Source organism: Monodelphis domestica, chromosome 1 (genome assembly GCF_027887165.1).
Source record: "Monodelphis domestica isolate mMonDom1 chromosome 1, mMonDom1.pri, whole genome shotgun sequence".
Lineage (NCBI taxonomy): Eukaryota > Metazoa > Chordata > Mammalia > Didelphimorphia > Didelphidae > Monodelphis > Monodelphis domestica.
Genome location: NC_077227.1, coordinates 560525495 through 560539990, shown reverse-complemented (window position 1 = coordinate 560539990; position 14496 = coordinate 560525495). Strand labels below are relative to the sequence as shown.

At 34.1% G+C, this 14496-nt stretch overlaps 1 protein-coding gene across 2 annotated transcripts in view; it reads left to right on the top strand.

Annotated features, from left to right (window-relative positions):
• Positions 1–14007, top strand: part of CSMD1 (CUB and Sushi multiple domains 1) — a 2624761-nt gene extending 2610754 nt beyond the window's left edge. For both annotated transcript variants that reach the window (XM_056823354.1, XM_007476228.3), the window contains 2 exons: positions 1263–1395; positions 10531–14007. In XM_056823354.1, the coding sequence (XP_056679332.1) occupies positions 1263–1395; positions 10531–10690 (293 nt within the window). In that variant the 3' untranslated portion in view covers positions 10691–14007. The remainder of the gene's footprint in view (positions 1–1262; positions 1396–10530) is intronic.
• Positions 14008–14496: the final 489 nt, after the last annotated feature.

Genomic DNA, 14496 nt, shown 5'->3' with positions numbered 1-14496 from the left:
TGAAGGTAACCAAGAGCTGTGTCACAGTCTCTGTCTACATGCTTCCCAGGATTTCTGACCTATTCCCTCATGGGAAATACAAATTGCATACTTTCCCAGTCCGTACTCAGAAATAGGTGAGCCGTTCTCCCTTGATGAGTCTGACTTGGCAATAGGCTGTCCTGAATAAGCCCTAGGCTGGTGACCAGTGGTCAGCCACTTAGCCATTGTCGATGACTCAGGAGACCTTACCCCCTCACTCTCACACAAGATTCTCCACACATTCATTCAACCAGAGGCTACTCACCGAACCCTACCTTCCTCCATCGAGCTGTGGCATATTCTGGATCCCATCCTCTCAAGTTGTCCCAGGGACAAGGGTCCTCCCTCTGTTGGTCATACTCCGTTTCCTTCATGGGATCCCGGAACAAGCCCCCATATGAAGTGCCTGGTTATTGATCCCAAAGATGAAACCAGACCAACCATGTAACACACAGAAGGGAGTTTTATTAACTAAACTACAGTTTGGGGCTCAGTCCTAAAAATGTCTGGCCCTGAGTCTGGAGTTTGAAGGCTTTTTATACACTTTTGTGGTAGGGGGAGTACAGATGAATTCCTGGGGTGAGGGAGTGAACAGGAACTTCTAGGGCTGAGGTGTTATCAGTTCCTGGCATATGTCAGGAGGGGGAGGGACAGGAACTTCTGGGGTTTGGGTCTTTATGGCTCCTGGCATATGTCAGGAGGGGGAGGGACAGGAACTTCTGGGGTTTGGGTCTTTATGGCTCCTGGCATATGTCAGGAGGGGAAGGGACAAGGACTCCTGGGGTTAGGGGTCAAGGAGGGGAAAGAAGGTTTGGGAGCTGGCTCTTCACAGTGTAGTGAAATGCAAGGGTATTTTGGAGGGGGGACACTAGGAGTTGGATGTGGCATAAAAATAGTCATATAGAAAGTAATGCTTGAACTGCATCTTAAAGGAAGACTGGAATTTTGTGAACAAAGGGACAGGGAACTATACTCCAAGCATGGGGGACAGACATTTCGAAGGCACTGAAACTGGAAATGTAAAACCATCTCTTAAGAACAGAAAAAAATCTTGCTTTTAATGACTCTCAGGGTAGGTAAGGAGAAGTAATATTTGGGGAATAAGGGAAGATAAATTGAGGCCAGATTATAAAGGGTTTTAGAAGCTCACCATTGGAGTTGATCATTATTTTTTTAAAAATTTCTTAGTTGAATTTTTTTCATAATTGCATATTTAAGATTTTTTTCTTTTTCCTTTTCAGGTCCTTTAAGTATAGATCCAGATTCTTCAAATCATTATTATGGCACAAATAGCAGTTCTGTTGCAGCTGCCATTCTAGTTCCATTCTTTGCGCTCATTTTATCAGGTTTTGCATTTTACCTCTATAAACACAGGTACTGTATAAATCATCAGGGTCAAATCTTTGTGAATATAACTGAGTCAGCTTTCTAACAAATTATGATTATGCTATATCTTTTTAACATTTTATGAATATTCTCATTTTATACAATGACATAAGTAATTCTCCAATCCACAAAGCAAGTTGAACAGTTATATACATTCAGAGAAGAAAGTAACAGGGTATGAAAGAAATACTGCTGAATCTTTGTGGTTCATTAGGCCAAATATGATAAAAAAAAGAACTTTTTAAAAGTAATTAAGGATTTCTAAAAATAAAAGAATAAATGAATTTTCTGTCACTAGAAATATTCAGCAAGAAGTTAAATGTTCAGATATTGTGGCTATGGTAGAAGGGGATTTTATACATATGGAAGGATATCATACTAGATGGCTTTTAATTTATTTCAAAGTTCTTTGATTATATGAAATATTTCTGAATATTTTGAATATTTGGGGGATAGCCATTTCAAATTTTCCCTGCCTTACCACCATCACTGTTGATGCTACATCATGCAAGAAGAGAGAGCAAACCTGGGCAATGTTACTGCCAGTTAAATACCAATCATGATCGCACTAACATGGAGACCCAGGAGAGATTATAGGAAATTCTGGGAAATACCAAGGACTTCTGGGGAATGAAGTCTAAGGTTTAAAATCTCCGTTTATACATGCCCTCCCTGAGGCCCTCAGAAGACTAGTCTCTCCAGTGGGTCTTATAAACATACCAACTTTGAAATTACAATAATTTGGGGATAAAAGGAAAAGAGAACAAAACCAATAATTACTATGTGCATTAATAAAAAGCCAGTTAGGGAGCAGTCCCCTTTGGCATAACAGTATATGTACAAAACAATTGCATTCAACCCCACATAGTTCAAATCACAACATCCCAAAGTTCACTCTGGATCTTCTGGTGCAGCGTGTGGTCTGTGGAGGCATCTTCACATGTGGAGGTGTCTTCTCCAAACAGTTCACTTTCTGGATTTGGAGAGGTAGCAAGTCTTATCCTAAAATTGCTCAAATTTAAATCAAAATTCACAACAATAACTTGCCTCCCTGAGATGAATAATAACAAACACAGGGATCACGCAGGGATGCATGGCTAAGTTATGAGGTATATGAATCAATTTGCAAAAGAAAACAAAAAACATGAAAAAATCCAAATAAAAGAGAAAAATAACTTGTGGATATAATACAAAATATAAAAGTCTTATGTCTAAAAAAAAATCTATGTAAAGCAAAAACAAACCTATAACAGGTCATTGAATCAGGGCCCAATTAAAATGATTTTAGAAATTATGTACTAACCAATCAGTAGGCAGAATTATAGAAAGATTGCCACACTATGAAAGACAGAAAAGGGACTAGATTTCAGCAGCAAATGGGAGCCAGGATGGCAGCAAAAAGTAGGTTCTTGATAGAATGTGGTTCAGAGGAAGTCCAGCCTCTAACATATGTCAAAACAGCCAGAACCTCAAACCCCAAACAAGTTCAAGGCTTCTTGTCTTGTCTCAAAATTACATTAATCCCACTGGGATCTGGTATCTTTGACCTTGTGCTCCATAGGCACTATGCAGGTGCTCTGTGCTTCTTTAGCACTGTACAGTGACTCTTTTGTATATTCCCTTCTTCTGGAATCAGACAGAATCATGAAGTAAAGTCCCATAATTCTTTTAAACAATCAATGGCATCATTTTTATAGTCTAAAGTTTGGGGGGGCATGCATTAATATTAGAACAAATGTATTTAAAACTTATATTACTGCAAAATTAAAAAAAAAACTAAAGAAAAATCTTCTCAATACTATTGACATGTGCTTCAAATACAAAAAGGAGAAAAAATAAAACTCAGATAATGTATTGCACATGCAAGGAAAAACAATAATAAAAATCAAAAATATATAGCTTAAAATCAGTGACACACTATATCAGTTGTGTGTGAATATAAATGATTTTCATACTAAAACAATAACATGGTAGATAATGCAATTCAAAGTACCAAAGTCCCCAAAATTCACAAAATCCCAGTTAATTACAATAGCAAATAAACCAACTGTCATATTTCACATAACTTACTGTATGACATAAAAAAACATATGAACTGATTAATATTTGTCACAATTTTTACAGATGTAGCAAATCTTTCAACCTTGGTAAACATATTTCTAAACAAAGTAAAACTTATTTAGGTCTAGAACATCATCAAGAAATCTAGATTGTTCTGGTGGAAGTAATTAACTTGAATAGGTTTTTCAGGAGCTCTTTTTTTGGCTTCCTGATTCATAGAAACACTTTGGTAAGAACATTTCTTTGTTTCTCTACTTTTAATACAACATTCTTTATTATATATATATCATCCATTCAGAAACTACTAGTTACTAAAATTATTTCTGAAGACCCCTTAGAATTACCATTTAAATTCTTAGCTCATTAAATTCTCTAAAGTTTGCACACAATTTAACCAGTTTTGTTGAAATCCATCCATCATCATCTATGTGACAATTAACAAAGGCAACATGTGATCTTCATTGGATCCAATGACAAGGGTTCAGGCAAGATGTTCATGAGCTTATATAATGATGTTTTGTTCTTCAGCAAAGGTAAAGGTACAAATTAAAGGTCAATATAGGCAAAACATAGTAGCTTAAAATGATTCAGTATTACAGAAAGGTATTGACTAGATTAATACAGATAAACTTCAAAAAATTAAAATCCACAAATACAATAAAATAAACAAATGAGAAAGTGCAGACAAAATCCTTTTCACCAATGCCAATAGACTTATTCACTATTATAGGAGATTAAACTCAAAATAGTTAGCAATAAACTTCCAGATCTCTTTTAAAGTTTCCTTCCCCTCCCCCAGTATTTATTATCCATTTAGATTTCTTTCGTCAGAGATCTGAATTTCCTCATAGAAGCACAGGGCAGAATCTCCACTCTGCATGTTGAGAGCAGTTAGGACTTTTAGAACTTTGTCAAAATATTTCAAGTAGGTTTGTAGCATTAGCAGCCTAGCTTGTGGCACATTATTGAGAAGGAAATAAAGTTGGAAATCTCCAGTGAAAATTAAAAGTTCCAGGAAAAGAATTAAGCAGATCCAAACTGCATTTTTTAGCTCTACCAACTCAAACTGTTGTTTCAGAGTTTAAAGCATGCTTTGCCATAGCATTTTTCCTGAAAGACATTGAATGGGATTTGTTTAAAGAGTAAACATAAAGAAGCAAAACTTTAAGGAAAACAATATTGTATTTGCATATGAGAGAAAAAATACTTATCCTTGGTGTTTTGGTGTTTAAAGAGAAAGAAGGGAAAAAAACAGGCTTATTCCCCAAAACTGACTTTAAATTTACTGATTTGGAACTAAACTGCCCTCCCTGTGAAAAATCTTTAGTAACAGCCTTCTAAACTAGGAGTCCAGGATCAGCTTAAAAAAAATCTGATTGAAAATTAGAAGGTGTCGGGTTCTTTTCTCCATGCTGAAAAATGACTATGGCAGGCTAGAAACACACACATGGAGTGTGGAAAGGGATTGGGGTGGAAAGATTTTTATATGTCACCCTCTGTGGAAAAAAAATGGCTGGGATTAGCAGGCTCTTGTGGCAGGTCTGGTCTCAGCAAGAGGAGACTCCAAGCTGGGTGGAAAGCAGAGAGGAATGCTGGCCAAGCAGATGGAGAGGAGAAACAGGAGGCAGCCTCAGGCAACAGGGTGGGGCAGGAGTGCAGGCACAGGACCTTCTTGGTGGGCAGAGACCAGGCAAACTTATTATCTTTACTGTAAAGCTATCTGCTCAAAGAATTTTGAGAATTCATACTCGCTTTATGGTAAGCCAAAATGTGGGTTTTAAAATTAATAATCAATAACTAAATATTTTATTTTATAAAGTTTTATTAATAATAACTAAAACAAAAGAATTGCCTGACTTCAGCTGGGTCACAGGTCCAAGAGAGGAAGAAGGAGCAGTTATGGCCACTTAAATACAATCACGCCAAACACAGAGACACAGGAAAAGGAAAAAGGGATTGTGGAAAATGTAGTCTCTAGGGTTCAAGAATCAAAATCAATACATCTGGCATAATGAATAGAAAATTGGCCTTAAAGTTAAGAAAACTTGGGTTCAAAAGTTCCCTCTAAAACATATTGACTCGGTTATTTTAGGAAAGTTGCTTAACTTCTCAGTCCCCAGGTAACTTTCAAAGATAGGTTTGTTTGTTTTTTAAGTATGTGTTTGTATATGAGTGTGTGTATGTGTATTAGATGCTTATAATAAAATATATGATAGTTATATTTAAATTAAAATATTAAAATTAAAAATAAACAAATTAATGGCCCCAGATTAAGAACCTCTGATAAAGTATGAAAAGCTAGATATATATTTCCATTTTACCAAAGAATTTAAAATGTGTAGGAGTGGGAGTATCTTTCTCTTTATGACTTTTTAGGGTTTATTTTTTTCCACTCTTAGAAGGGATAGAAGAAAATGAAGCTAAAAGTTGAATAGTTTGAGTTAAGAATTCATTTGTAAAAAAAATGTATAGCCTATTATAGATATAACTATAGACCTTTGATTTTTTCATTCCCTTTTTTGTTCTCTTTAATTGATATTTCTAAAACTAGGGAATGGAAGCACAAACTATAAAGACAATAACATAGAAATTAGTTTGAAGAAAGAACTAATATTTCAGAAGCTTTACAACAATGATTAACCCAAAAATATTAAAGAAGGGATAAATAAGGGTGGTAACTTTGAATTTTATAATAAAATTTCCAAATAATATGGACAGAAATAAAATTAGTGAAGGAGAAAACAAAGAACAACTTTTTAGAAAGGCATAGTGGGAAGAAAACTATAAAATGAAGTTTAAAGGAAGACAGGGAAAAATTCTTAACTATTTAACTGAAAGGAGGGAAAAGAAGCAACAAAGTATGAATAAAATAGATTACTAAGGAAATATTAGAAAGAAAATAAATGATTTAAATAAAACCTCCAAAACTAGTGAAAATAAGGCATATTGTAGTTGGGGGAAAAGAAAAAAAGACAGAGGAAACAGAATGGTGTCAAAGTATTTTAAACAAAGCTAATGATAAGGAGAAGTTATTAACTTAGAAGAAAAACAAGATGAAAAATAATCTTTAAAAGACCTAAAAATGAAGGAAAACACAAACCTAAATCTTATAATTTTAAGTGTGGATGGATTTAACAATCCTACAAAATTAAAAAATTTGGCAAAATGAGTAAGAAGATAGTCATAATCTATTGAATACATGAAACATCTAAAAATGACATACACACAATGACACATACAATGAAAATGAGAGATTGGAACACAACTTACTATGAATAAGATGTATCCAAAATATATAAGTTGTAATTATATTACCAGGCAAAGCAAAAAATAATTAATAAAGTAAATTATATTATCCTTAAATGACTATAGATAATAATCTAGAGCAGCTAGGTAGTACAGTAAATAGAGTGCATGGCTTAGAGTCAGGAAGAATCAACTTCTTGACTTCAAATGTGGCTTCTAATACTTACCGTGTGATACTTGGCAAATGTCTTATATTTGTTTGTCTCAGTTTCTTCATCTGGAAAATAAGCTGGAGAATGAAATGGCAAACTATTCCAATATCTTTTCCAAGAAGACCAGAAATTGGATCATGAAGAGTCAAAGAACTGAAACTGAAGAATAAGAAGATAATAATCTAGTATCCATATGAAACATTTCGACCAGATGCCATTACAACTAAATTCATTAAGAAAAAGTTAACTAAATTGGGAAAATGATATACAATAATAGTGGGAGTTATTTATATTCTCTCAGAGCTGGATAAATCTTACAAAAAATAAAGAAAAATGGAAATAGCTGACTAACCTATTGGAAAACTTAGAGCTTAAAGAATTATGGTGTCGTCTGAATGGTAGCATTAAATACACACAGAAATCTCTTTCTTAGCACTGCATTGTATCTTTGAAAAGTACATTACCTATCAGTTTACACAGCAAATATAAATAAATGGTTAAAAAAACAGAAGTACTAAACCTCTCCTATATAAAGCATAATATAATCAAAAGTCTAATCACTCAAGGGATCAAATAGAAAAAAAAATACCAGACCAACAACGAAATTTAAAACTTCATCCTCAGCCTTAATTAAGCTAAAAACAGAATCTTGGAAAAAATAACTATATGAAAGAATAGTAGTAGCAATACAAAAGCTTTCTCCATACTCCTAATGTTCATGATAGTTATCATTTGAGATACAGTAATGATGACAGTAGTTATGAAACTGTTTTCTGAACCTTTGTTAAAATATCACTTCATTTGTTTGCAAGGTGTCATTTGTTCAAAAGTTTCTACTGGAAGAAAATGGAATACTTTAAGTATATTTCTTTTCTACAATCAAATCCTTTATCTTTCTTAATTATTGAAAAAAAACTTTCTTAGAATTAGTTTAATATATATATATATTTTCCCCCCTAAGCACATCCTATATAGAGCATAACACAATGAATAGTATAATCATTCTAGGGATAAAATGCAAAAGAAACAGATCACAGAAATTTTATAACAGTATACTCAGCCTTGATTAGGCTAATAACCAAATCATATATACATTTATATATACACAAATAAATGTTTATATGTATATTCATGTATATAAACACATCTATAATATAAATATGTGTATAAAGCATAAACATATTGTAAGTAGTTAAATTCAAGGTCATTTGAAAAGGAATGCCATAGAAGTTGAGGGGTTCAGGAAAACCTTCATATCAAAGATAGTGAAAGTGGGAGATTCTTTGAGATTGAGGTAAACAGGAAAAACATCTCAGATATGGGAGAAGGCCAGTACCACAAAGAAAGGAGTAAATGTCCAATCAAGATCTATTATGGTAAAGGAATGTAGTCAGATCTGTTCATTTGCAAATTTTGGTATGAGGATTTAGAGAGATATGAGAATTGAGGCAAGGAATTAAATTAAATTATACTAGGAGACTATTGCAATAATCTAGAAGAGAGGAGATGAGGGACTGAACTGAGATCCCAGCTATTTGAGTGAAGAGAAGAGATAATCTATGATATATACTGTGAAAGCAGAAATGCCAAATTTGGCAAGTGATTGGATAATATTGAGTTTACAAACTTACAAGACTTAAAAGTCAGTGATAACACTGATAAAAATAAAGGAAAATTTTCTTGCCAAATCACTTCCCATCATTTGCTCTGCTTGGTTGGGACTCCATGAACATTGTGCCCATTTACCATATACACTATGTAAATTCTACTACTTTTTTGTCCTCTTTTTTTATATTCTTTATCCCCTCCAGATTGTAGGATCCATGAGGGTAGAGACTGTCTTTTTTTTTCTTATTTGTAATCCAGTACTTAGAATACTGCCTGGCACATAATAGATTTTTAATTAATTAGTGATGTTCTTCAACTATTAGTTATTGAAATGTGGAAGAGGGGAACTTTTTTGTTTGTTTTCATAAGGGAAGAAAATGAATTTAATTTTAAACATTTAAAGCTTATGTTGCCTACTAGGTAACTAATTTGAAACATCTAATAGGTAATATATAGTCCAAGAATTGGGGTATATAACCCCTCCATGTATATATATACATATATATTTATTTATATATGCATAGGTATATAAATTGTCTCCATATCTTTGATATTCATATAATCTCATAGGAGCCAACCTAAGGAAGATACAAAAGTAATGTATAGGTATAGGTAAAAGAGAATCTAGGACAAAATGTTGGAGGACCCCCTTCTAGAGTAAAGGTTATAATATCGATCATGAGCCAGCAAAAGTGCCTTAGAATGAGTAATTAGACAGGTTGGAGAACTATGAGAGAATTCTGTTCCAAAATTCTGGAGAGGAGATAGTTCTCAGAAGGCATGGATAATCAAATATATAAAATGAAGCCCATAGATCAAGAAATAATGAGGATTGAATAAAGACCATCAAATTTGATAATTAGAAGATCATTGGTAATTGGAAAGGGAAATTTCAGTTCAGTGATGATTTAGGAAGCCATATTACATACAATTGAGGAGTTTGTTAGAGGAGTGGAGGAGGCAGCTTAAAAAAATAGTTTGTCTTGAAAAAGAAGAGAAATGTAGGGTGATAACTTAAAGGGATAGTGAAGACCAGTTATTAAAAAAAGATTGGGAAGACTTAAATGTTTAATAAAAGACACCAGTAAATATGTGGAGAATGGGGGAAAGACAGACTTAGAAAGAACCACAGATGGGGGAAGGAGAGCAAGGGAGAGGGAGGAAGGGAGAGAGAGGTAGAATGAGTGAGAGTGAATAAGAGACAGACAGATATACAGACAGAGACAAAGATGAGACGGAGGTCAAGGAGTTTTGAGATGAAGAAAATGGGAGAAGAGAGAGCTCTTGTCAATTGGCCTCAATTCTCTCTGTAAAATGAAAAGCAATGTCCTCAGCTAAGACAGAGATGGCAGTGAAGAATCTTGGAAGGCGCTAGCAAGGATAAGATCTGAAATAGCTTCTTTGGGGAGTGAGATAGGGAATCAATTAGTAAGAAATAATAGGGCTGCCTTGCTGTACCTAGGGCCCTGTTGAGGTTGGATACCATGAATTTTAATGTACTTAGCAGTGACTCATGAGCAGGGATAGTAAAAGCAGATTGTGGGAATAATCCAGGGCTAAAGTTGGCAAGAGGGAGTGGGAATAGGAAAAATAAACAAGATATTTGAGAGCAAATGTCAACATAAAGTTGATATTTCTAATGTTGGATTGAAATTAGAAATAAAGAAAAGTTAAACCAGAGCAAGGATACTGGCCTGAGAATTACTAAGATATGGAAGGATCGAAAGACTCAACAAGGGGAAAAAATTGTTTAGGAAATGTGAAGTATAGGGAGAGGTGGAATTATAAAATCAGAAGGTAGATTTTTTTCAGAAGGGTAGACTAGATGATCTGCAAGATCATTTTCAACTCTGATTCCATTATTTTATAATACTAAGGTAAATTGTGTTCTATCTATTGTGATACAATTTCTAGGAACCTCTTATTGTGATTTTAATGTACAATATTATTACAAGCGGTAAAATATCTCCTAACAGTGTTTTCCCTTCCTTTTCAGAACAAGACCAAAAGTACAGTATAATGGCTATGCCGGACATGAAAACAGTAATGGACAAGCTTCATTTGAAAATCCTATGTATGATACAAACTTAAAACCCACAGAGGCAAAAGCTGTGAGGTTTGACACAACTCTGAACACAGTTTGTACAGTGGTATAGCCTTCAGTGCCCCCAAAATGACTGATTCATAGCCATACCTCTGATTGGACAAGCAGTAATTCCTTTGGTGCCATATACCACTCTCCCTTCTACTCTTGGCTTCGCTGTGGTAATCTTGAACATCTTCTCCTGGCATACACATGCAGCTGAAATTCCTAGTAAAATGGGTCAGAGTCTTCTGGGAAACAGATCAAAGACACCATCTTCATTCTTGAAAGTGGATTAAAAGTACTTGACAGCGTCTGCTTGAAATCAAGGCACACTTAAGGAAGACTGCCAAGTCATGCCAATTTGTCATACTTAATGCCTCAGACTTTCATATTCGTATGTGACTGGGATGCCTTTCAATGCAATCTTTCGGGCACTTGGATATATCCTTTGGGTGCCGTAGCAAAACAAGAGCACCACAATATGTTTTTCTGTTTGTTTTTTTTTGTTTGTTTGTTTGTTTTTATCCCTATGAACAGAAATGTTCTGAAGAAAAAAAAAAAGCTTTCCTGAAAGAAAAGATAACTTTCTGGTAGATGCACACACCTACAAATGCTTTTTGTTGACATCACTGAGATGCTCTTGCAGTTGGACAAACTCACAGTATGTCTCTGATGTTCATACATAGGGCAATCTGCAAATTTCCCAGTCAGCTGTTGTATTGCAGAATTTTTGATGCACAATTTTTTGCACTAGTGTGTTCTGAATGACTAAAATTCTGATACAAACTATGTATACAGGGTTTCTACACACTGTCCATTGTATATAAGCATTATCTCACATTGTCAAGCTCAGCATTCCATGGTCAGTTTTTTGTTGACCTATGAAAAAAAATTCCCCAGATTTGGCACAGGTTTGAAAAGAAATATGATACCGAATAGATTTTTGAATTTTATTTTATTTTTTGCTCCATTTATATAGATAAGACCATTGGGCATGTCAAGAAAGGGTGAAAAAAAAGTCCACCTTCACTTCCAGTATTGTTTTTTTCCCCTTCTGATTTTACCATTGTCAGTCACTTATTGTCAGTATCATCCTATTTAACAGCAGGGGGGTTGGCAGCAATTGCTGCCTGCCGTGTAAAAATGTGAATAGTAATTTATTTTAGATAGCTCACAAAACCTGTGAGTTTTAGCTCACAATACAGTCTTCCCTTTTACATTACGGCCATTCTTCCTTTTGATGGGGCATCATTTTTTGATATTGCATGAAAGACAATATAGTCCGCTAGCACACAGAACCCAGTGGGAATTGTCAGTATCAAAATACTATTCAGCAACACTGCTGACTTTGGTTCACATAATTTTCTTTATTAACCTCATCTCTGCTTCATGCTTTATAGTTCCCCCAACTGAAAAGAAAATATAATTATTTAAAATTCACAGGAATCCATATAGTTGAATTATGAATTAAGGGATAAATAATACTTCTTATGAAATTCAAAAGGGATAAAAACCACATGAAGGCAGGAAAAAAGATTTTGGATGCATATAAAGGTCTGAAGTTCAAGATGACTGTTCATTAGCATTAAGTTCTATTTTTTGATAAAATTATTACAATCTTTAAAGTTTTGTGCTACTAAGTTCTTAACATTTAAGTTTTATCCACAGAAAGACGCCTTCCCTGAATTCTTAATTGGAAGTAACAGAAATGGGAAATATTGTTTCTAAATGGTTTTATATTTGATGAGGGATATATGTTCAATTGAATTCAACAAATGTTTCCTTAGAGTATACGTTGTTCACTGCTGTTATTATAATATTTATTCTAAGATTTTTTTTAATGTCCACTAAAAGTATATCTGCAAGGTGTGAAAATAAGATTTGAAACAAAGATCCATCAAGGTTCAGAAAAGAGACATTTTGCTTAGACTCTTTCAGTCACATGCTTTTAGTCACAGGACATCCAAGTGCTTGCTCTTTATTGAAAGGGCATATATTTTTAAGATCAAGTGTATCTCTTTCCAGTTTTGTTGCACATTTCAGTTTTGCTAGTGAAAACTGTAATGAATACAATGTATTCTCTGAACAAATGTCTGACTTGACCATACTTTTAGAGTTTGCTTTTCTCTCTCAATGTCTCTCAACAGAATGGACAACATCAATAAGTTTTAGTATTGCGTGTCTGACCCACAGATTGATATCATCAGAACCTTTGGATAGATTGTGGATTTTCGGTACAAGTGGGAACAGAGTTTACACACACACACACACACACACACACACACACACACACACACACACACACTTAGTTGCACAAATTTACACACTATGTATATGCGTATATATAAATGTATATATCTAACCTTGAGTCATTCAAACCTGGTGCAAAATGCTGACTTAGAGCCTGAATGGATGCTTTATGCTTCCACACTCCTGACTTACTGGTTAAAAACAGATAAGAATCCTGAGATGGCAGGAGATAGACAAAACAAATTACATATCAGATGAAAGGAAGTGTGAACGTGTGTGTGTGTACGTGTATGTGTACAACTCAGATTTCCCTTTAATTATAAATGCTTGGCATTTTTAAAGATTTAGTTTTTACTCTCTAATGAGAATTTTACCTGCAGTTATTCTGTAGGCTGTGTGTTCAGTTCCCAACCCAGTCTCCTGAGAGATCTTTGACGAATGCTGATCCAACAGTTAGGAAATGTACTTGCTGAGTGATCTAGAGAAGACTACCCTAAAGTTGACCAGACTCCATGGGGGGGTGGGGGGAGGGAATGACATGCTAAAACAGGTTATGTGCTTCAAAGCTGTTTAAAGCTGCTGCTTGTTCCACACATCTTGCCTTTCTCCAGGCTAGCTGCAATAATTTTTTTTTTCTTCTGTAAGATATTTTGTAAACAGACAACAACAAAAAGCTATTATAAAAGGGGAAAAAAAGAACGCTGGCATTACGATCAAGTCAACCCCATCTTCATTCCCAGTAATCCATCCTGTCATTTCACTACATGCTGCTGACATGAAGTAGGTGCAAAAGAACTTTTTGTACAGAGATATATTTTTTATGAAGAATTTGTAAAATTATTAAATATGCTGTAATTTTTTGATTAATGTAGGTAAATTGTTAAAAAATAAATGTTTTTACAATAAAAATGTAATTTCCCAATAATGTAAAATGTACCATCTCTAGCTGATTTTCAGTTCCAATCCTATTACACATGTATTAATATCAAGTGGCCTGTTAAAATGAACAATATCTTTTTTGGCAAAAAAATAAAAATTTAAAAAATATATAAAGAGAGTGTAATATAGCCTGTGCAATGCCACCTATCTCAAAAGTAAAATCAAAATTCTAATTAAATATTTAATTTTAGATTTCCATCTATTGAGTGATTTTTTTTCTGTTTTTTAAATTATTTCTTTGCCTCACACAACAGAGAAGAGGTGCGTGTGTCTGTCTGTGTGTGTGAAAAAAAAAAAAGAAAATTCATTTGATTTACCAACTAATTGAAATGACTAAATTACTTAATAAAGAAATAAAATCTTGGCAAAGTATCAAACCCAAGTCTAGAGTTGAAAAGGACTAATATCTGGGTGACAATAAAGAATAGTTTTGTCAAAGTGGGAAAAATGACTTGGGAAAATATCAATCATTGTGCCTAAATATTTTTTATTATAAAACAATAATGGTTATGGCATATCCCTAATGGTCTTGGAAGTTTTCTCACAAATTCTAGAATTCATTTTGCTGTAACTGATTTCTTGATTCTCAAAAACAAAAACATAGGGGGAGGGGGACATCCGGAATTAGGTTTGTCTTTTGTTTCTTTTTGCTAAAGATTCTGAGAATTAGCAGTGAACTTTTAAAAT